Source organism: Vanellus vanellus, assembly GCF_965231255.1.
Source record: "Vanellus vanellus genome assembly, chromosome: 9".
NCBI lineage: Eukaryota > Metazoa > Chordata > Aves > Charadriiformes > Charadriidae > Vanellus > Vanellus vanellus.
This window is the reverse complement of record NC_138914.1, coordinates 17646828-17669417: the sequence shown is the minus strand read 5'-3', so window position 1 is coordinate 17669417 and position 22590 is coordinate 17646828. Positions and strand designations below refer to the sequence as shown.

The window sequence follows — 22590 nt, the reverse complement described above, 5'->3', positions numbered from 1 at the left end:
GGATACTATTGAAGATAGTATCCTACTATCCAAGATACTTGGAACTCTTCAGTTGCCATCTGACTCTTGATTATGCACTGCCTCTATGCTTCTATTGGAAATTATTAAATCCCTTATGAGGTCATCCTCCTTTTCTTCCTGCTAGATTTTCTGCATATTATTTTCCAAATGTGTTATTCTGTTCTCTCACTGAGGTCAAACATGTCGAGATGCTGCATTTTCAGGTCTAGCATTTTCTAGGTTGCCCTTCGTTGCTTCTAGATAATTCACTTCACTTCTACTTCAGACTTTTAAAGGTGTGTTCTTAATGGATTTACAGGCTATTGTTAGCTTAACTATTTTATTCTTGACCCTTGAAACTTCCACGTGTAGAGCATGAGTCTGATAATTGTTGTTTTAGTCTAGACCCTCTTGTTCTTTCATTGATCTTACCTTTGTGTCCAGGTAGTCTTGAGAAGTTCCACCTCCAATGTGTAATGACCATAAGAGTGTGTATTGTCCCAGAAATGGTTGTAGTTATTTCCATAGATCTGCTCGTTCTTGTATACTTTCCAGTGTACTTTTTGGTTGTGCTGGCTGGTGAGTTGGGTTTTTTAGCATGCTTCAGGTTTAAACTGTGTTTGGGGTTTGTGTTTTCATCTGGAAGCTTCTGTTGTAACTTGTTTCCTTCTGCATTTATTTTACCACTCTTATATTTCCAAACTGGTAAGTCTGTCCAACTGTTCTGCCTCCCCTTGGCCATTATGGCTTGTTCTTTATCTTCTAGTTTTTGCTTCACAGAGGTTTGCCAAGACTGTTTTCTGAGCTATGAATATGCATTTTTAGTTTGTATCATTGGAGAATCAAGGCCATCATTGAAAGAGATACAAGAACAAGCTAAAGCGTGAGGGCACTGTCCTCTGCTGGTGTTCTGCTGTGCTTTGGGTGTATTAGCCGCTGTTGTGTGGCTGTTGGTGTCCTGCACATTTTTGCATTCAGTTTTGCATGTTTATTTGGGCAAGGATGGAGAGAATAGACTATTTCCCAGTTAGCTCTTGCTATAGAGAAATTAATTACTATCAAAATAGTTTCTTTAAGCTTGATTATGTAGTACTATCTTGTGGTTTTGCTTTTTTTATGGAGCCAAAGCTGTCTATGACAGAACATTGCTGAATTTTAGTGCCTTGTTGGTCTTTTATAACACTGTATTCTGGCTCTTTTCTGGAGGAGGAGAGTAGTAGCATGGAATAGCCTGGGATTCACAGCCAGAGACTTGAGTCTTACGAACCTTTTTAATCTGTTTCATATCTCCAGTCTCAAAATGCTGAGGATTACTGTGTGTGCCACACATACATAGCAGTGTGTCCTGCCTCTGAGCAATGTAGTTGTATCAGCTAGGCTCAAACTGGTTTATGCCCACCCTGGTTATCTTCTTACTAATTAACGTTCTGTTTGAGTGCGTGATTTGGGTTTCAAGTAGGGAAGGACCGACTGTCACTTTTAATGTGGGCAAGTTTTTTGTGGTCTTAAGATTGGGATTCTTTTTTGCTTGCTTGTTTCAAGGTGGTTTGCTCATAAACTTGAAGCTTGCTTCCCTGTCCCTCATGCCATCTGAATTGCCTACTTATTTCAGTCTGGGACCCAGATTTTGCCTTAAGCAAGAATTGTTACTCCTGCTTCTGATACTTTTGTCTGAGGTTTCTGTTCCAGACAAGCATTTGGAAGTGTGATTGCACAGATCAAGACAGTAAATTCTGTGTGTGGGAACTAACTGTAATGCAGCAAGTCCTTGGAGTTTTGTGGGAGGTGGGGTGGGGGGTGAAAAAAGTAGTAGCTCTGTTTCTACTTCTTTTTCCTTTCTCCCAGATCAAGCACTGCAACTAGCAGAAACTTTACTACCTCTTCAAAATCATCAGCAAGTTCTTATTCCTCAATGTCTGCCACTTCTGTCATTACTAACGGTGATAGCAGTAACTCCTATGGACTGAACAGCTCCCACCTGGGCAGGGGGTAAGAGCAGGAACGTTCTTTTTGCTTCTTCGTCGTTCATGTGAATAATCCTGTGCATCTTTACCAGTATAGAAAAGGAGTGTGATGGTGCCCTTTGAGGAGTTCTGCTACTCTTGTTTACCTGTTTATCAGACTTTACTTTTGAAACCACTGTGTTCTGCTATTCCTTGCTCACTTGCAAAAGTAGCGCATGTTCCAAATCTTACTAACTACTAGGACATTGCCTGATTTTGAGGGGATTGGGGGTACAAGGGAAGGGTTTCTATTATTTTCTCCATCTGCTAGTGTAGTAGAAGCCTTCCCAGGTAGAGATCATAATTTTCTTGTTAGGTCTTACCATATACCATATAGACTTAGGTAGACTCTTGCTGCATTAGTGTGCTGTGTACTTGTAGACTTGTAGAGGAAATTACTGTGGTGTGAGCCATAAATTAATAATAGACTGTAATGATTAATGTTTCCAAAGTTAGCACATACACTTCACATTCCTGGTATTCAATATTAGCCACTATGAAGCAGCAGAAACATGTAGGCTGGTTAAAAAATTTAATTAAACAGTTTTTTGTCTCGTTTGATGTGACTCTTGAACAGTATTGAGACTTGGTAAACTCATTGTGGAGTTCACTATGGTGTCTTTCTTTCAGAGGTTCTGGATTTGTCTGTAACTCTTACAACTGCAGGGACAGTGCTTCCCTGTCACAACCTGGACTCTGTGGACTCAGTAACCTTGGAAACACCTGCTTCATGAATTCTGCATTACAGGTAAGAATTGGAAAGAGCCCTCTTTAGAATTAAATAAGAGCAGTCTCGCAGAGATTGTGGATTAAAATCTGTGGAAAGGAAAGCATGTTTTAATGTGATTCAATGAGGAGTCTGCACATGGAATTTAAAAAAACAAACAAACAAAAAAAAAAACCAGAAAAAACACAAACCCCAAACAAAAATCAGGTAATGTTTAGTTTGGCTTATGTGTAGCACATTAGTAGTATAAAACATAGTACAGTATTAAGGACTGGATCGGAAGTACATGACTTCTGAAAAGGCTATGGGGGAAGTCATATGAAACAGGTGCCTAACTGTAATGCAAGGTCCCAATGCTGTGCTCTGACAAAAATGGTCTGATGTAGAGGATGGTTTTACTTGTTTGCGTTGCATAAGTGACATTAGCAGGTCACTGCATGCAGTTCTGGGGTCTGTGTTTAAAGATTCTTGACAAATTAAGAGTATGAAAAGCCACAGGAAGGATTCAGAGTCATTGTGTGGGGTGTTAAGGTTGTAACAATTATGCAAAGCTAATAATTATTAGTGTACTTATTATCTCTTAGGTTTATTTGGTTCATCTTAAAAAATGCAGAAACGCGTTAGGGATAGTTGTTTGCTAAGAAATTAAAACAAAACGTGAGCCAACTTGTATGAACTTTGATTTAAGCAATGGGCAAACTTTTAGGGTGGTACAAGTGCTATGTAATGACTTCTGTCACTCTGGCATCTCTGAAAGCTAGAATAGGTCTTAAAATAACTATAATGCATTATGCATGTGGTATTCAGGATACCACAATAAACTTGGACTGCCTCACTTTTTTGTTTGATGTATCTTTATTTTCACTTGTATTGTGGTAACCTTAAACTGCATTATGCTTTCTTGAATTTGATAGCTAAGATAACTTTTAAAATTAATTTTTATTGTTGAAGTAACTTAATCCAAACACACTTCAATCTTAATTTTGCATGCAAACTAGTCATGTTAAGGACCATTTACTTTCTTTCTTGTATTTACCATTAGGCTTTAATTTTCTAGACATCAGTCTTTCAAATGCACATTTCTGCCATAATTTTTGGAAGTTCTTGGAATTTTGTCAGCAACGGTTTCCCAGTGACAGGCTGGTGTCAAACGATAGCGGGCTATAAGCACTTTAATGTCGTTTGCCTGGAGAAAGACACTTAACGCCTGGGCATTGGAACTGGAAAGATATGGTAGGAAATAAATTCCACATAGTACGCATCAAGGCAGTGAAAGTGGAGTTGGCTAAAGGACAAGACTACGCTTTTCTGACCCTCTCCAAATTGCCATGTATAACTGCTGGGAGACCTGTGTACCTACACCCAGCAGGTGTGTACCACTGTACAGGCATCTGCCACAGCACCTGAAATCTCAGGTATTCAGAGAGAGCTTAGTTTAATATTTTCTTGATACTACAGTGCCTTGAAGCCCTAGTAATTTTGATCGTATCTCAGATTTGGCTCTTTTCTTGTTCCCACGTCCAAGTCTTGCCTTACTTATCTGAGTGTCGCGTCTTGCGATAAGCTTTGAGTCTTTGAATTACTGGACTAGGGAAACCACTTCCTGTGCTAGTTTTACCTGTGTCCTGAGGTTTATGGTGATTTCCCAGGATGTATTAAATCTTTACTATGTTACACTGATAATAAGTATATAAAGGGGATAGTAGATATGGAGTGGTATCCTTCCTGCCTTTAAACTTTGCTGACTTTTTGATGGTGATTTTTTTAATGGCATTTGGTTCTTTGTAGGACAACATGTAGCTTGTGTTTCACCTCAAGGAGTAACAAGGCCCTGTCTTATTCTCACTGTTCCTTATATTAGGATTTCAAGGTTAGAAAGTGAATATGGGATGTAGACTTGAACATTAAGGTGACATCTCTAAAGACCTTTCTGACGTGTTCTGTGCAGATTTCTTTGTAATGCATCAGTAAGATAGCCTACCCTGCCACTTCAGTAATGTGTGGAAAAACAAATCTATGTAAATATGCACTCAAATTCAGTCTCACCAGTTTTGTTAATAGCGTAGTACATGCTCTGATCTGAAAGCTGGGTTTGTTATTTCATTGTCACAGATTTGTTGTCCTGTGCAGTAAACTTTTCTTAATGCTTTTTCAGTGTCTGAGCAATACCCCTCCTCTGACTGACTATTTCCTGGAAGATAAGTATGAAGCTGAAATAAATCAGAACAATCCACTGGGGATGAGAGGAGAAATTGCAGAAGCCTATGCAGAGCTCATTAAACAGATTTGGTCTGGGAGACAGTCTCACGTGGCCCCACGTATGTTTAAAGTAAGTACTCCATGTTCTTGTAGCATAGCTCTTTGACAGAAGAAACAGTGAAAGTTAATATGCCTTCCACTTATTTTGGTGTTATGAAAGCAGTAGTGACAGAATTGCTTCAGTGTTGTTTCACGTTTTATGTAAATGCTTTGCAGAGTACAGGGAGGAACTTGCCAGTCAGTAGTGTCATACCCTGGAATTGGTTACTGCTCTTCAATGTTAAATGCCTTACTAAGTAAATGACCTTCCAGCCTCTGAGTTGTTTACAGATGCATCAAAATGATCTTTGCTACAAAACTAGGCAAGGTCATGTGAATTGCCATCTGTGAACTTTAATCTGAAAGAAAAGGTGTGCAAGTTATAAATTTAAAAAATGAAATTATAAAGTGGTGAGCAAAATGCACCCCCTTGTCTGTAACGTTAATTATTGGTTTAATGTTCCCAGTGCTTCACTGTAAAGAGCTGCTTTCAGCTGAAATACTGCAATGTAGCAGTTGTGTATGAACCCCTAGAAAAATTGTAACTATGTCTTTTATTTTAAATATAATGCAAAAATGCTCTGGTGCAAGACAATGTAATTAAAGCATCCAAAGAACGAGAGTTTGCTTCTGTACTGCAATCACAGCATATTGAGAAAGAGTGACAAAGGAGACCTTTGATTTAATAACAGTGTTAATTATCTTTATAATATAAATAACCCTTCAGTTTGGGCTCCCTTGCAGTTGTCATCTTGAGTGGTTATAATGTACTAAGCATAATTCTGCAAGCCTGTTGGAGACTGTTTGAGAAAACTAGTGATGGTCAGTAGGATTGACCACTCCTTCAGCTGATTGTTTTTCCTGTGGGACCCCTTTCTGTTGTTTATTATTATTATTATTAATTTTTATTTAGAAGCAGGAAATAGCAGTGTTGTGAGATAGCACTTATGAAATAAGAGGTTGTATTTGGGTGTGCTGTTTCTGGCTCTTGGTAACTCAGGCTGTTACGTTTCATAGCTATTCTAAAAATAGTGATAGAAAGCTAGAGGTTACTGTGGCAGAGGATTTCAATCTTAGTTTTAAGCCAGTTTTGTTATTTTGTAAGTATCTTCTGCAAGCATTTTTGCCTTGCAGTCCACCTTCTTGAAGATGCTACCTTATAGCAAGTCTGCATTGTGGGAACTGTAGGTTACTGAAAGAGAAATTAAAGTACAAAATGCATCAGGCAGATAGGTCCTGTGTACTGTTTGTTTGCAGGTTCCTAAATTAATATTGATGACTTAGATTTCTAGCATCGCAGCACTGAATGTGTTCTTCCCTCTCAACACTAGGGGGGAAAAATAAAAATAGTTGGGAAATTTATTCTGGCACTCTTACTGTGTTAGCATCTATGTCAGTGTGGTTTCCTGCTAACGTAACGTAGCATGGAGTTGATCTCTGCAAAAGCCAGAGTGATTTTATTCCTGTCTTCTACACGTAGGTCATGCTCACCCCCCTCTGACTCTTACCTTTGTGTTTCAGACACAGGTTGGCCGATTTGCTCCTCAATTTTCAGGATACCAGCAGCAGGATTCCCAGGAACTCTTGGCTTTTCTTCTAGATGGTTTGCATGAGGATTTGAACAGAGTGAAGAAGAAGCCCTACCTAGAGCTGAAGGATGCCAATGGCAGACCTGATTCGGTATGGTGCCCTTTACTTGAGGGTGGGGCAGGTAGTGCTTCAGGGGAATTTAATTGGGTTTTGTGACACTTTATGGCCTTCCTGCTCAAAGGCCACACAATCATCCTACCTACAAAGCAGTGTACCTGGGAAGAGAGAACCCTGTTGTGCTTTATGGCCTGGCTGACTCTTTGTGACACCTCATGGCATGTTGCTGTTGCTCTGCCTTACAAAATGTTCATGTACTGGTGTGCAGGAAGATGCGCTTGTGGTACAATGCTGCAGTGGAAAGGAAGGAAGTTTATCTCATGACATAACTGCTACCCAAAAGTAGGCTGTAGTTACTACTATGACCTTTCCTCCTGACAACTCAGGCCCACCTTCTTCCTCCAGGTAGATTGAGCAGCAGCTTTTACTGTCAGTTTGAGGAGAGCGCTTGCTGTGTAGGCCATCGTACTTGCATGTGAACTTGGGTGGGACTGGGACCGTTCTCACATGGAGGTGCTGGGGTGCCCCTCAAATAAGGGTCTGAACATGTGCCCTGGGCACAGGGTTGTGAGCAGCCATTCTGGTGTCCCACTGATAGACAGCACAGTATAAAATGAAATAAGCTTTTAGGTCAGACTTCTCACGTGTGCTCCCTCATGGCCTCTAGACAACCGTTATCCATGAACTACATTTAAAACCAGGCTGAAAAGGGTGCATGAAAGCACTGGTCAAGGCAAGGAGAGAGCCAAGGTATAAGTGACTTGGTACAACCATGGATCTTGATGATTTCCTGATGTTTGGTGAACTACCAACATCTCCTTAAGAGGCTTGACTTGATTTTTCTCCTTTCTGGTGCCATGGAAATGGTACACTGATATTAAGAAACTTTACATTTTATTTAATTTAAATTTGAATTTAAACACCCTTGGGCTCCAGTTACCCACTCTACCTAAATAGACAAAATTAATTATCTTATGCTGTTTCCCTGACAGAGGCCAGAAAAGTCTCTTCTGTTTGTTTTTTTTTGTTTGTTTGTTTGTTTTTTTTTTTTTCTTCCTGCCTTTCCCTGTCCTCTCTTTCCCAGTCAACACTTATATGTGAGCCCCTTGCAGACACTTCTTTGTTCCTCTGAAGTTGGCAAAAGCTGTGCTAAGATTAATGAGACACATAATAGTGAAACATCTTTCCTGAAATGAACTCACGCTCTCCTGATCAGGCATTTACCTCTTGTCACAATACAAACATCAGCAACATACTGACAAACGCAGACTCCAGAGTAAATATATTAGGTGAAAACATGCTTTAGGAGCATCTAAAAGCCAGATGCAATAATTATTTTTAGGAAGTGTTTGTGGCTAGTTGTTTTTTCTCTTAACGGGCAATAATTTCATATTGTTTGCAGTTTCTTGCATAATACAGTGCATGTGGCAACACCACAAGAAGTGGTATATTTAATCTTTTCTCTCCAAGAAATGCTGATGATTGTGGGATGGAAAGGGTGCTCAGCATGCCTTTATTTTATTTAGGTACTTTCATCCCTGTGATGTAGGAGACAAACGTGTATCTGCCTTGCATCCATATCACTGTAGTTCTTGGAGCTAGTTAGTCTGTTCCCATCTCAGCATCCTGGTTAGTGACAGTAGCACTGCAGTGTGTGTGTGTGTCTATGGCACTTACTTCACTTGAGATGTATATAAAATATATGGTATTGTACCATAAACTAAAAGTTTCACGCTAAGAAGAGCCTCTGATTGCATCGAGTAGACAAATGCCATTTACCAGATGCCCTTAGATAAGGAGTTTATAAGTTGTATTGTGAAAGTCTTCAAGGGATTGTAATTTGTCTCCTTTAATACTTTCTTTGTGAGACATGGACCATCATTTTCCCAGAAGAAAAATCTCTCTACTTCTTTCTTGGAAGCTGTAACTACAGTTGTCTTTCAAAAGTGGGGGCAGCAGTCCATTCCTCATGGAGGAGAGTGGAGCGTATCTCGTTAGCAGCTTGATGTCCTGAAGAGCAGTGTGTAACCCTGTCACTGTTCCCTAAGCTCCATTCATGCTTCTGGCATTGTGTGCACCAAGGAATACCTGACCAAGTGACTCTGCTAAAATAGATGTATTACATTTGTCTTTACTCAAGGCCTTAATTTCACTGAGAAGAAATCCCAGTGTGTTATCCCTCTCCTCTTACGTGAAATATACCTGTCAGTATCAATTTTCTGAGTGTACTTTGATCCCTGTGCTTGCCATGCTATGGAAGTGTTTGTGAGAAATAACTTAATATTATTCTTTTTCTTCTTACAGGAGGTTGCAAAAGAGGCCTGGGAGAATCATAGGCTGAGGAATGATTCTATCATTGTGGATATTTTTCACGGTCTTTTCAAATCTACCCTTGTTTGTCCCAAATGCTCCAAGGTTTCTGTGACCTTTGATCCCTTCTGTTACTTAACCCTTCCACTGCCCTTGAGGAGAGATCGTCTTATGGAAGTTACCCTGGTATATGCAGACCCACAGCGTAGACCTGTCCAGGTGAGACATGTTCAAGACACAACTTTAAGTCATTTGACTCACTCTTTTAGGTTTTAAAGCTGAGACTTCTCAAGTAATCTGAAGGACATTGATGTTGACCTTTGAGTGAGGTACAATGGATTTTTTAATGTAAAAACTGGGAATTGAACATGTGTAATCAAGTGGCTTTGTAAAATCTTGGTTTGTGAGACTATGGTCGTGGGTCAGCTGGAAGTGGCTTACCTGTTCTCGTGATGAGATTACCTGTGTGTGATGTACTGCTCCCTGAAAGCAGTAATGTGTTTGTATTGTCATGTTTACCTCATGTTACATTGGAAAAAGTAAAGGTGAAACTTACCTAAATCAGTAAGGCCTTTGAATTTCAAACGGAAATGAAAAACCATCCCTTTTGAAAAAAACTGAAAAATTACTTGATTGCTTTTAAAGCCTGCTTGATTCTAAGATAGACTGATATTTTAGGTCTGCCCCCCCTTTTATTTTCAAATAGGCCTGTGGGTGGGCACACACATACCTAAAGTAACCTTGTACGTGCCACACATCTCAAGAAAAGCACAAGATCTGGGACACTTAAGTAGAGTGACTAGATGGTCTTGATGCAGTTTTGGAGGTGCTGATTGGCAATATTTGCATGTGCTGTGGATTATAGTTGCAGATGGTAAAACTTGAGCTTTGTATATACACTGTGATAGGTACAGTGGAGAAGGATATATGCTGAATTCACAATAAATTATCCTGCTTTTTGTACAACTAAAATCAAGGACAGCAATCTTGTCACCAAGATTTTATAAAGAGCAAGAACAGAGAAGGGATTAACTGAGGAAACAAGTAAGATTACCAATAACAGAGACCGAAAGGATAAATTCTTATCTTTTAAAGAATCAAGATTAACAGAACTTTTGCTACATGGAGCTTTTAGGTGGCCACATGCATGTTCTACATCCCACCTTCAGTCTCCCTGTGAGCCATTCTTTGCATTTTCTGATCTTCCATTTGGGAAGACAGAGGTGTGTACCACTATGCTCCTCTGGTGTGTGATACGAGGAGGAATTGTTTGCCATGTGAGTTGTGCTCATGTGCTAAGAGGAAGTGAACTGAAAGCCTATCATGGCCACAGTGGAGTATACAGATCGATAGTATAGCTGAGAAGATCCTGGTGAATATTTATACATAACTCCTTTTATTCAGGGCAGGTGTGTTCCACATAATTCTCTCTGAGTGTGTGCCTATCTATAACCTACAGTGCCTTTTGAATCCTTCCCTAAAACATATGGTACTGATTACTCGGTGGAGGAAGGATGCTAGGTTAAACCAAACTGTAGATGTTTGTATTCTGATGCACCTATATTCTTGCATCCATGCATGTTCCTGGTTGCAGAATGTCACTTAGCCCCATTAAAAGCTCACAGATGTGTGTTCAGAGCACTGGAAGTGGAACTGATGCTCACTCGCCTTTGCCCTCTTCCTAGCAGGAATGAAGAGAGACTAGAAAGAACAAAAGCAAGAAAACCCGCGGGTTGAGATAAAGATGGTTTAATAGGTGAAGGAAAAGCAGGGAGGTGGGGACAATAACACAAATGACGTAAAGGAAATCACTTGCCACTTCCCGTGAGCAGACTAGTGCCCAGCTGGTGTCTGAGCAATAACCTTGGAAGCCAAAAATGCCCTTTCTTTCTCTACCACGTTTTTCATTGCTGAGCATCACATACATAGTATGGAATAGCCCTTTGGGCAGTTCAGGACAGCTGTCCTCACTGCATCCCCTTCCAGTTTCTTGCCTACCCCCAGCCTACCTGCTGATGGGTCATAGTGGGGACAAAGAGAGCCTTGACGCTGCACAAGCACTGCTTAGCAATGACTAAAACATCAGTGTGATATCAACACTGTTTTAGCTCCAAATCCAAAATATGGCACCATACAGGGTGCTATAAGGAAAGTAACTCCCTGCCAGCCAGCCCCAGTGCAGTATAATACACAATGTGTCCTATTCTGAGTGAGCTCTGGGGATTTGTTTCAGTCTGAGGGCGTGTCCAGAACAGAACTCTTAAAAGAAGTAAACTACAGCCTGTATTGATGATGTTGCTCATCAAATGAAGGTTTAAGTGGTCTGATCTGCTCAAGATAGTCTGTCCTTGTGTACAGTCCATGCACACCTTTGCCTTCCTGTCTGTCAAGACTTCTGACTTGACCTCCAGAGGCACTGGGGAGAATGGCTTTAGGATGTTTTTTTAATCACATAAAGAAACAGCAATTTTATTTTCTCAGCGAGCTGCTGTGTCTGGTGTGGGTTGTTTTTGGGGTTTTTTTTTGTGTTTTTTACTACTGCTGAGCCTGATCAAAGCAGAAGGCCAATTGTTTAAGGGTCTTTCATTCCCTCCAAGTCCCTGCTTTGTAAGGTAGAGCTGAGATCCACAAGACCTTGAAGTGTGTAGCTATGACCTTAACTTCAGCAGAACTCCTATGAACTAAAGGTTTTATTTCCATTTTCTTGCTCTCTGCTTTGCATGGATTTATTTTGCCTGGTGTAAGCAAAGCATGATGTTATCTTTGTTTCTAGTACCGCGTTGTGGTGCCAATGATGGGGGCCATCTCGGATCTGTGTGAATCGCTCTCCAAACTCTCTGGTGTTCCTGCAGAAAATGTAAGGATAAATGCAGCAAAGTAATTTTGATAAACGTTTGTTCTTCTTGAAGGATTTTGGTGGCTTAGCTATTAGGTGGGTGATGAACTTAATGGAATAGTGGCAAAACTCTAACAAGTTTGAATGCTCTTTTTTGATTGTAAAACAAGACAACACATGAAACAATCTGTGTTTATTCTGATACTTCCATTGCAGTAGAGACATTTTAAGAGAAGGGGCAGAAAGCTAGCGCCCATCCCCAACATTGCTAATAGTTTTAGTACTGAGAGATGTTCAATGTCTGTTTTGGATCCACCTCTTCTTGGACATCCTTTTAGTAACAAAGGGATTAGGTGAGCTTTTCCAGAAGGAATGGTTTTGTAGTTGGTGGGGTATTTTCAGGATGCCAGCGTAGTGCCTGAATTTATTTCAGTTAATTATAGTTATGAGTGATCTGTGCCTGAAATCCTAGCCTGTTGCGGCTTTGATGTTGGGATCTGTGCTGTTGTTTTAACCAGGCTGACTTGCAGCTGTTGAAATTGCATCTCCTCAGTATCTCTGTAAAATCAGTCTGTTATTTGATTTGTTTTTCTGATCCATCTTAACAAATATAGCTGATTTGCTGCTGGATGCTGTGCTGATGTTGGTGTGTTGAAAATTCTGATAAAGAATAGGAATAAAATGTTGCTTGAATCTAAAGTTAGTTTGCCTAAATTTATGTAAGCTTTTATTATAATATTTTTGAAAATATCACTTGCTGTTCTAGATGGTGGTGACAGACGTGTATAATCATCGATTCCACAAAATCTTCCAAATGGATGAAGGTTTAAATCATATCATGCCAAAAGACGACATCTTTGTGTGAGTAAAGTGGGAAGATTCCATGATACGAAGAATACTGCAAAACATTCGCTTTGGTTTCAGGATATAAATCCTGATATTCCTGACCCCCTCCTTGCCCCAAAACCTAAGCCTTCCTGTAGACCTTTTGCATGACTTCGTAGTAATGCAGCACTTCTCCTGGCAGCAGATCAGCATGTGCAGTGTACGTGTTTTCCAAACACAAAGTCATGGCCCTGGGTAATAATTAACTTTTTGGTCTGTGTTCTGCAGCTTGAAACTTTCTACCAAGCCCATTTCAGATACGATAACCTATGTCTGGATTACGGTTATGCTTTTACTGGCATTTTTAGGCAAGCTGAAGCTTACTGTTCTTATGCTCCAAATCAGCCAAAAGCCTCGGAGCTGTTACTAGGATAGCGTGAAGTCTGAGCTGTTGTACTCTGCCTTTCAAAAAAAACATCATATAGTTGTTACAGCACCTGGCTAACCATGACTGGAGGGGGGGTTGATAGACTCTTGACTGGTTCTTACACTATTTGTCTTAACTGTGATTGTGAGGGACTTCAGCAAAGCCGAGGATTTGGTTGTGCTTGGTGTTCTACATATGTGTGGTGGATGAGATGTCTCCAGTCATCCGTGAAATCTGGTGAGGAGAGCAAAATTTGTGTTCCTCTATTGCAGCTGGAAAATGAAAAATACTGCATGTGAAGTGCAAAGTGGGCTTTGAGGCTCGCAACTGAACGTGGGGCTTGTCAGGTCAAATCCAGCCTTTCAGCACAAGTCCAGTCTTCCCCATGTCAGGATATTCCATTGCAAGGATGTTGCTTCTGTAAAATTGTTGTGCCAGTGTGAAGTCCTGCACCAGTATACTCTGGTGCAGTGTGTACCTTTCACTGAGCGGGATGCTGTGATGTACTGCTCGTTGCTATTCTGTCATGCCATCTGTTGTAACCTCATTGCTGAGATGCAATGTCTGAGCTTTTCTGAAAGTTCTAGTTGTGGTGTTTTCCTCAATTGGAGCTAAAAGTGTGGCAGGTTTGGGTGCCTAGGAAGGACATTTGGCTTCTATGAAATCCTTTTTGTGAAGGTAAAGTTAGATTGTAAGTAAGTCTGTCTCCAAAGCTAGTAAAACATTGAAAAAAGAAGTGTGATATTACAATGGTAATTACAAAAAACCCCACTTTCCTACAGGCGTAACGTGTTGCATATCCCTCCACAGAAAACAACTGTGTCTGAATCAGGTTGGCTCTGCAGTCGAGGGGAAGCATTAGCTGAACTGGAGCTCCATGTGTATTTTCCTTTGCAGTCACCACTTCCTTTTACGTGCAGACACAACTTTGAGTGAGCTGATGCTGTGAGTCATAGTCATAGTGAGTGAACTGACCTGGCTTAAAAATAACCCTCTAAGGAAGACGAGAGCTAGCAGGAGGAAGTCTTCACAGAATCACAGAATTTTCAGAGTTGGAAGGGACCTCTAGAGATCATCTAGTCCAACTCCCCTGCTAAAGCAGGATTGCCCAGAGCACATTACTCAGGACTGCATCCAGGCAGACCTTGAAAATCTCCAGAGAAGGGGACTCTACAACCTCCCCGGGCAGCCTGTGCCAGTGCTCTGTCACCCTCACCTTAAAGAAGTTTTTCTGTGTATTTGAACAGAACTTCCTGTGTTCTAACTTGTGCCTGTTACCCCTCGTCCTGTCACTTGGAACCATTGAAAAGAGCCTGGCTCCATCCTCCTTCAGCCCACCCTTTAGATACTTGTATGCCATAATAAGGTCTCCCCTCAGCCTTCTCTTCTCCAGGCTAAAGAGTCCCAGCTCTCTCAGCCTTTCCTCATAAGGCAGATGCTCCAATCCCTTAATCATCTTAGTTGCCCTTCGCTGGACTCGCTCCAGCAGTTCCCTGTCCCTCTTGAACTGGGGAGCCCAAAACTGGACACGGTATTCCAGTTGTGGCCTCACCAGTGCAGAGTAGAGGGGAAGAATGACCTCCCTCGACCTACTGGCCACACTCTTCCCTATGCAGCCCAGGATTCCATTGGCCTTTTTGGCAACAAGGGCACATTGCTGGGCCATGGATAATTTAGTGTCTACCACGACCCCCAGATCCTTCTCCTCCAAGCTACTTCCCAGCAGGTCCGCCCCTAACCTATACTGGTGCCTAGCATTCTTCCTCCCTAGATGCAGTCTTGCTAATCCTTCTTTTCTATGTGCACCCTCTAAGATGTTTTCAGCACTGTAGGGCAAGAGCGAGCAGCCAGGCACCAGGGCAAGAATTAGCAGCAAGCTGCTCATAGGAACTCCCTTTAATGGGTAATGCTGCCAGGAAAAGATATGTAAAGTAATATTCTAACCTACAGCTAAAACCCAGCATTCTTTTATCGAAAGGGAGTCTTGTCTCAAAAATGCAACAGAGAAACAGTTGTTCATAAAGAGCAAAACTTCTTTGGTAAAGGCAAATGGATAATCTCATTTATCATGGACAGTCTGCTTACCTTGTCTGGTTATAACAAGTCTGCTCTTAGGTGTTCTAAGGTTTAATTAAATCATTTGAGAAATTATTATAGTAGTGTGAATGTTCTTAAATTCCACTCTGTTTCCATCTATTAAGGTCTTGTATCTGCTGAAGCAGGTGCGACAAGAGGGATTGACTGTACATCACAATCATGAAATGGTTTGTGTTGGAAGGGACCTTGAAGATCACCTAGTTCCAACCCCCCTGCCATGGGCTTCCACTAGACCAGGTTGCTCAAAGCCCCATCCAACCTGGCCCTGAACACTTCCAGGCATGGGGCATCCACAACTTTCCTGGGCAATTTGTTCCAGTGCCTCACCACCCTCACAGTGAAGAATTTCTTCCTGATATCTAATTTAAATCTGCCATCTTCCAGTTTGAAGCTATTCCCCCTCTTCCTATCACTACATGCCCTTGTAAAAAGCCCCTCTCCATCTTTCTTGTAGGTGCCTTTCAGATACTGAAAGGTTACTATAAGGTCTCCCTGGAGCCTTCTCTTCTCCAGGCTGAACAACCCCAACTCTCTCAGCCTGTCCTCATAGGAGAGGTACTCCAGCCCTCGGATCATCTTCATGGCCCTCCTCTGGGCCTGCTCATCAGTTTTGTGTTCAGATTAGGACAAGATGGGATCGATCAGGGTGGGTCTTCAACTTGGGATTTCTGAACTGCAGGTTTGAGTGATTCTTTAGGGATTTTTACTCTTTTGCTGTTACTTGCTTGAAGAGCCTGAGGTGAGCAGGCTGTGAGAGTGTGGTGGCACTGGGAGAGACTTTGAAAACTGTCACTGAAAGGACTCTGTTGAATTCAAGACTTAGCTTTGTTAGGTTTTTGGTTCGTTGGGCTCTGGCAAACTGATGACATTGAGGATATGTTGAAGGCTTGCTTTTTTGTTGTTGTTTTGTTACTGTATATTTCTGAGAAATTATTTTTCTTTAGTTTTTCCTTGCAGGAATGTTTTTTTTTTTTTTTTTTAATTATTATTTAGCCCATGGTCTGACGAATACTTGGAAATCTCTGTGAATTGAAACTCTTCATTAATTTGACACTGGCTTGTATAAGTTTCGGGTCTTTTTTCTAAATCTTCATCTAAGATGGTGAGGATTATCTGAGTTGCTTTTGGAGGGGTAATAGTGCCTGTTTTGACTTGGTACATCATTGCTAAAAAAGTGCATAACTTTGAAAGTAATGTGAATATTTTTATACTGCTGGCTTCAAAACTTGTTTTCTATTGTGGAAGGTACTTGTAGCCATGGAGGCACATCACTGTCTTCTGCTTCTTGCAGAAAGGATGATTTTACACCTGCTAGAGAGGACTGCTGCACAGAATCCCATGCCGGTACTTTTAGCTGTCACTTTTAGCTGTCACATTGGCCTTTGTATGTTTTTTTTTTTTTTTTCAGTGCTGGGACTTCTCTTGGGTTGCCTGCTTGCTTTTTCGGATCAGAAGCAAATGCCTCTCTGACTTGTACTTGCCATTGCTACCTGCGTTAGGGCTGGGCCCAGGCACTGCAAGGCATGCTTTCTTCGTGGGCTTCTTCTCCAAAACCAGAGCAGGAGCCGCCCCGCTCACTCCTCCTGTGTTCTCTGGTTAACTTGTTCCTTCTAGTCTAACTGGTTTAGTGTTCCTAAAATTTCCTGCTTTTTATGTTTTTAGCATGAAAATGTAGCTTGTGCTTATTCTCAGTGCTGGTTGAGCAACACTCGGCATCAGGAATAAAAAAAAAAAATTAAAAAAAAAATCTTAAGTTTTTAAAATCTTCCATCTTTAAAGAAAAAACTTGCTTCCACTTGAAACTAAAAATAGGTAATTAAAAGAATGTGTAGTTGAGAAATATTTTATTTCCCCAAAGTAAATAAAGAAGACTTAAGTGCCTGTTGAAAAGCATTTTGTTCTTTTGCTTTTAAATTAAGGCCGATTCTTTAGACAAGTGAGAGGAAAAGATTTTGTTCTTATGACTTGAAGGATGGCTCTGTATGCCTGCATAGTCCACAAAATGTTTAGCTTGGAAAAGATCCTCTTGTGCTGACTGGTGATGTAGTTGTGGGGTGTACCACTAGTTACACCGGGTAATGTATCTCTCTTCTGTTCCTGAAAGAAAACTGTCTTTGTGTCAATTAATGAAGGAGAGCAGCTGCCTTTTGTTAGAAAGTATTACTGTGTAATGTTTGACAGTGACAGTATTTTCACCCAAAATTCACAATTGAAATAAATAACAAAGTAAAGATTTGCTATATTATGCGAACCCATCAAAAATTTATTTGCACTACATTTATACTGGATGTTGCCACAAAGTAAACTTCTAAGAAGACTTTCTAGAGTGTTAAGTTGAGCTGCCAAAATAGGAATTGATTTATAAGCTAGAATGTAAGCTGCTTGCCTGCCATGTTTTGAAAACATACTTTTTCCTAAGATTTTTTTTTAATTACTTAATTGCCTTGTGTAGTAAGACTACAACATATCAGCTTCTATTCTAGGAGAACAGAAGTAACAGCAAAGATCAGGTTTTTAATAGTGTTACTTATGTTACAAATCAAGTAGGAAATCTGCGTCATTTCAGGATATTGTGCTCACAGCGCTGCAAAGCTAAGTGAGAGGTGTGTCGGCTGCTGGGGAAGAATAAACTGGAGGGGGATATCTGGTAATCATAATACCTTTTGCAGGGTGTGTTAAGTACTAAATATGAAGCTAGAAGTTTTTAAAGTTGACTTACGGTATGCAACCTGGGATATGACCAGGGACCATGAGCTCATAGTTGGAATTTAAATAAGAGAGGTTTTCTAGAATCAGAAAATCTTTTCTATTTAAACTAACATCATATTCAGTCTCTCACGTACTCAAACTCTTTCCTAATTCATGTTTTATTGATCCCGGCGCATCCTGATCCCTTTTATATACTGATCATCTGTTCTTATTTTCCAGAAACATCCAGTGGCAAACTTTCTCTGTTGGCAAATTGTAATGTGTACAACTCATTAATATGATTTAAGTAATTGAAGTTAGACAAAAAGTTTCTTTCACTGGATAGAAAACAAAGTGCAACGAAGTAAGCAATTCAAAATAGAGTTCAATCAGTACAGCATATTCAGAAATAGGTTTCTCAGGTGTGCGTTCTCCAAACTTGTATTTTAAAATTCCAAACTGCTCAGTGGATCCTATTGATTTTTTGAGGTGTTTTCCTGAAAGATTTCTCTGCTTAGTCTTTGATTTTTGGATGTGCTCACAGGTATTTTTGTTCCTTCCTGATAGCCAGTCTGAGAAAATTATGAGAGAAGCTGTGATAAACTGAAGACGGCACCCTTCCATTCCTCATGCTGATCTTTAAATCATCATTTTAATTGTGTAACAATTTCCTCACCCAAAAAGTACTCCTCCTGTCCACTGGCAGAAGCAAATGAAGGTTGTGTTAGTAATTGTCTGTGGTTGTTTGCTAGAGTCTGAGAATGCAAAGAACAGTATGTAGTGATGGAGGGGACTACAAGGCCACCAGGCTGGAATTTAATGAGCAGCTACCATCAAATTGTTCCTGTATTCCTTGCTGTCCTTGTCCTCCTCTGAAAAGGTCTTTGGTCAGAGTCCAGCAGGTCTTTCACCTTTGATTGCGCTGGGTTAGTAGGTTGCACCTGTACTGGGTGGACTTCCAGGAGAGCTGGAGCAGAAGGGGCAGGCTGTTCTTTCTCCTAACTGGAGAGTGATTTGATCAAATTACTTTTTGTATATACTTTACTTGTCATAGGAATTGAGGTTGTGCCTACCACCTGGGTGGTCTTCTGTAACAGAAATTGGTTGTTTCGATGGTTCTGAAGCCTTAGGGTCTTGTAGTAACTTAACCTGGCAGTTCTTGCCTTCTTAGCATCACCTTAAGTTGGCTCAGGACTGAAAAATTTAGACATGAACGGTCAGTCTCTTGCAGTATTTCGCCATGTTTGCTTTGCTGAAGGCGGTCGTCAGACCTGGGTCTGCATATGACAGTATCCCTGTTAGTTCGACAGACTTTTGATTTTTAGAGTATTGTGTACTAGCCAGCTAGCAACACATCTCAATTCAAAATGCAAGGAAGAATCTAATACTGTAGGAGGTCTGTGCCTCAGCAGGGATGTAATTTAAAAAAAAATAAAGTCAGTACTTTTGTACTGGTGTTTTGCTTTTGACACCAATGCATGTCAAGCCTCCGCTGTGGTCTTAGACCTCTGTATTGGCTGGTTACTGAGCAGAATATTGATTTCCATGAAATGCTTAAGTTGTAAATGTCACTGAGCAGGAACTCGCACAACACGTTTCAGTGGGAGTAGCGTAGCTGGAAGGTATTTTATTGTTGTTCTTATATTTGCTTGACAGCAGACACAGTCTGCAGCACAGATATTGTCATCTAGACTGTACTGTTGATGAATGCTTGTGAAATGTGCAATATGTGGGATGTATAGAATATTGAGCTTGCACCTGTTTTAGGTTATTTCAATGGTTGAAAAAGCTGTATTTTTTCCTGGTTTTACTGTAGGGGTATGAGGGAAGGCATGTTCAGCCTTTTGTGGGTTTTCTTTTTGTTTGTTTTTGTTTGTGGTTTTTCTTTTTTTTTTTTTTTTCAGGGCACCTGGAACATTGAGATACGCATTATGAATTTTCTTGTCCCACTAAGGTGGTGGGAGATACTGAATCTTGGGGGAAGGGGGGTCAGGGAGCAGGGAGAAGAATTTGACTCCATTTGGAATTTAAGCTGGATGGACAGTAACTGGTGTGTGTGTGGAATATCTGCCCTGGATGGCTAAGTTATATTTTTCCCTTTCAGCTGCTCAGTTTCTGGTTCATTGATTCTTGTACCTTACCTGTTGTGCTTCTGATAGTAAAACTTCAAAAAGAAGAAATGTGAATATTACTGGGCTGCTTGATATTTAAGTGACTTCAAGTAACACTTGTATGGATCCCAAAGTGAACCTGGCTCTTTTCACAGAAAAAGACAAAACTATGCATTTTCTTCTCCAGGTCACCTGAAAGGAGAGGAGAATTTGGGACTAGAATTCTCCAAGCCTGTTCTTTCATGATTCTTTGCACTTGTTTCTTTCTTACCGTGACAGGCTTGGAAATGTGCTATAGTCCTGATGCGAGATGTGTTAATATTTAGCATCAGAGAAGAGGTAAGATGCTTACAGAAATAAAGGGAGCTGATAGAAGACTTATAGCAAGATTGCTGGCACGATGTGTAAGGGCAGTGCAGCCAAAAAACAGTGGGACTAGCCTGCTTCTCACAGCGTTGTAAAGATTTCTCATGAGGCATGTTGTTCCTGTGAAAGGACAGGGAGATCTGTGGCAAATGAACAGAAAGTCACTTATGTAAAGGTGGTCTGCAAATCAATTTGACGATTTTAGTTCAGTGTTTGTGCTGAATGCTCTCATTCTCCAGGCTAAGCAGAGAACAGCATTCAGCACATAACCGAAATACTTACTATTTCTTTTTCTTAGGTTCTGAGAAGTCCAGCCCCGCTAGGACCTCCGGCTCCCGCTCCAATGTAACACCCAGGCATGCACCATGCTGGTGATATCACATCACCCAGGGATCCTGCTGGAGCTTGGAGCCGGCCTACAAGGGGTCAGGTAAGTACCACTTGAAAGCAAACTCCACAGCCCATTTCAAGGCTATCACTCTCAGTATTTCTTCTTAGTTCTTAAGACCTAAGAAGAAATGTTTTGATGGATAAACTAGATACCCCTGTTCTCTTAGCCTGGCTAATGGGGCATATAATATAATATGTATTACATTGATAAAAGTTTCACAAATTGATTTGCAGGTCACCTTTAACCTATAAGAGTGTGCATATTTGAATAAGATGTATTTAGTTTGACATGCATACTGTATTTTCTGCCTTTTCTTACAACATGCTGTGTCTAATGTTTAGATGAGTTCATGGTCTTAAACCATGACTGGCTGCAGAAATGTCATGTTTGTTAATGCAACTGAGGCTACAACAATTTTTTAACTTAGTTAGGCCAGCAAACCAGCTAGTCCAGTAGTTTTATATGAAATGTTTGAGGTCTGTGAGATCCCATAGCAGGCTGATCTAGGAAGTTTGTTCTCGCTTGCTGAAATTGTTGTGTGCTTGTTTGAAATGAGGGTTTGTGTCCTTTTCAAAATGAGCTTGTATTTTTTTTAAGCTGTGGAAAAATCTTGCTGGTTGATTTCCATCATCCTTTTTAATTGTGCTTCTCTGTAAGACTGGCAAAATTCTGTGACCAGTTTCTACAAGGCAAACTACCTGTTGTCTGGAAAAGTTACATTTGCAGTTTCTTATCTCTCTTGTTTACCTGTTTGCGTATCTTCTGGAAAGTAAACAGATTAGGAGTATTTCCGCTTCCTAGAAGAGATCAGAATATGTGCAGCACTTTCACCCACTTTTTTTCCAGTCCTCTGTTCATTCTTATTGTCAACTTTTGAACCTATTGTAACTGCACAGCAGCATCTCTGGGTCGGTGTGCAGTAGTAATCCTGTTTACATGGATGTTTGTCAGCTTCTGCAATGGCATTTTTTTTCTACCCTTCTCTGTTCTCTTACAAAACATCTTTTGTTGGTTGTCACTGCAGGCTGACTTGTGATCCACATGGTGTTTTCCAGTTAGAATTAATATCATAGATCCCAGCACTTGGGAGGGAATGTTTCAATAGCATACAACATATATATTAGCCTGGTGCTTAGCTCAAAGTATTTTTATCCTTTCAGTGCCCTTTCACGTAGCTCTGACTTGTCTTTCTGTAGCATGTCATGCTCCTGTGCACTTGCTTAACTTCAGTTTGCAAGGGAACAAGAGTTACGTACTTCATTGCTCGCTGCCTCCTTTCTGAATTGTAACCACAGACCTGAAGCCTTCATAATGCTGATTAAGACTGGTCAAGTCCTACCCTATTGCTTAGCTGTTTTCAGACACTTTTCAGAGTTGTCATGAGTTATGAAGGCAAACAGCCAATATCTAACAGTGGGGTAGCAGCTAAGGTAGTGACTCTGACTTCTGAAACTACGTTGTTTAGTCTGGTGTAGCATCATCTTTATCTTCTATTATTTCAATTAAGTTATACATAAGTGTAGTTTATTGTCCAGAAATTCCCAGTATCAGCTCTGTAGCTTTCCTTAAACTATAGATAAAGTATTTTATCTTAGATTTTTTTTTTTTTTTAGAAGGGATAGCTGTTGCTGTAGGATTTGGAAAATGACAGCTCCTGATTCTGATAAGCCTACCTCTAACACTAGTATGTAAAAGCTATTCTGAGGTGGTATGGGTAGAGGGGCACCTGAGTAACCAAATTTGTTATCTTTCAGTGAGAAGTGTGCGAGATGCTTTTTTGCAGAGTGTTATAGAGGTACAGCATGCTGGCTGTTTGTGATGGATGACACCTGTGTATGGGTAATACTTAGCTTTTTCTTTCTGT

General features: G+C 40.6%; 1 protein-coding gene across 3 annotated transcripts in view; it reads left to right on the top strand.

The window, feature by feature from the left end:
• The window catches only part of USP4 (ubiquitin specific peptidase 4), a gene marked incomplete at its 5' end in the record, with an annotated part of 49654 nt that overhangs the window by 16363 nt on the left and 10701 nt on the right, over positions 1 to 22590 (top strand). For 2 of the 3 annotated variants that reach the window (XM_082487950.1, XM_082487949.1), the window contains 7 exons: positions 1846 to 1989; positions 2634 to 2751; positions 4886 to 5059; positions 6550 to 6708; positions 8980 to 9204; positions 11759 to 11842; positions 12588 to 12682. In XM_082487950.1, the coding sequence (XP_082344076.1) occupies positions 1846 to 1989; positions 2634 to 2751; positions 4886 to 5059; positions 6550 to 6708; positions 8980 to 9204; positions 11759 to 11842; positions 12588 to 12682 (999 nt within the window). The remainder of the gene's footprint in view (positions 1 to 1845; positions 1990 to 2633; positions 2752 to 4885; positions 5060 to 6549; positions 6709 to 8979; positions 9205 to 11758; positions 11843 to 12587; positions 12683 to 22590) is intronic. The other variant, XM_082487951.1, reaches the window with a different exon arrangement.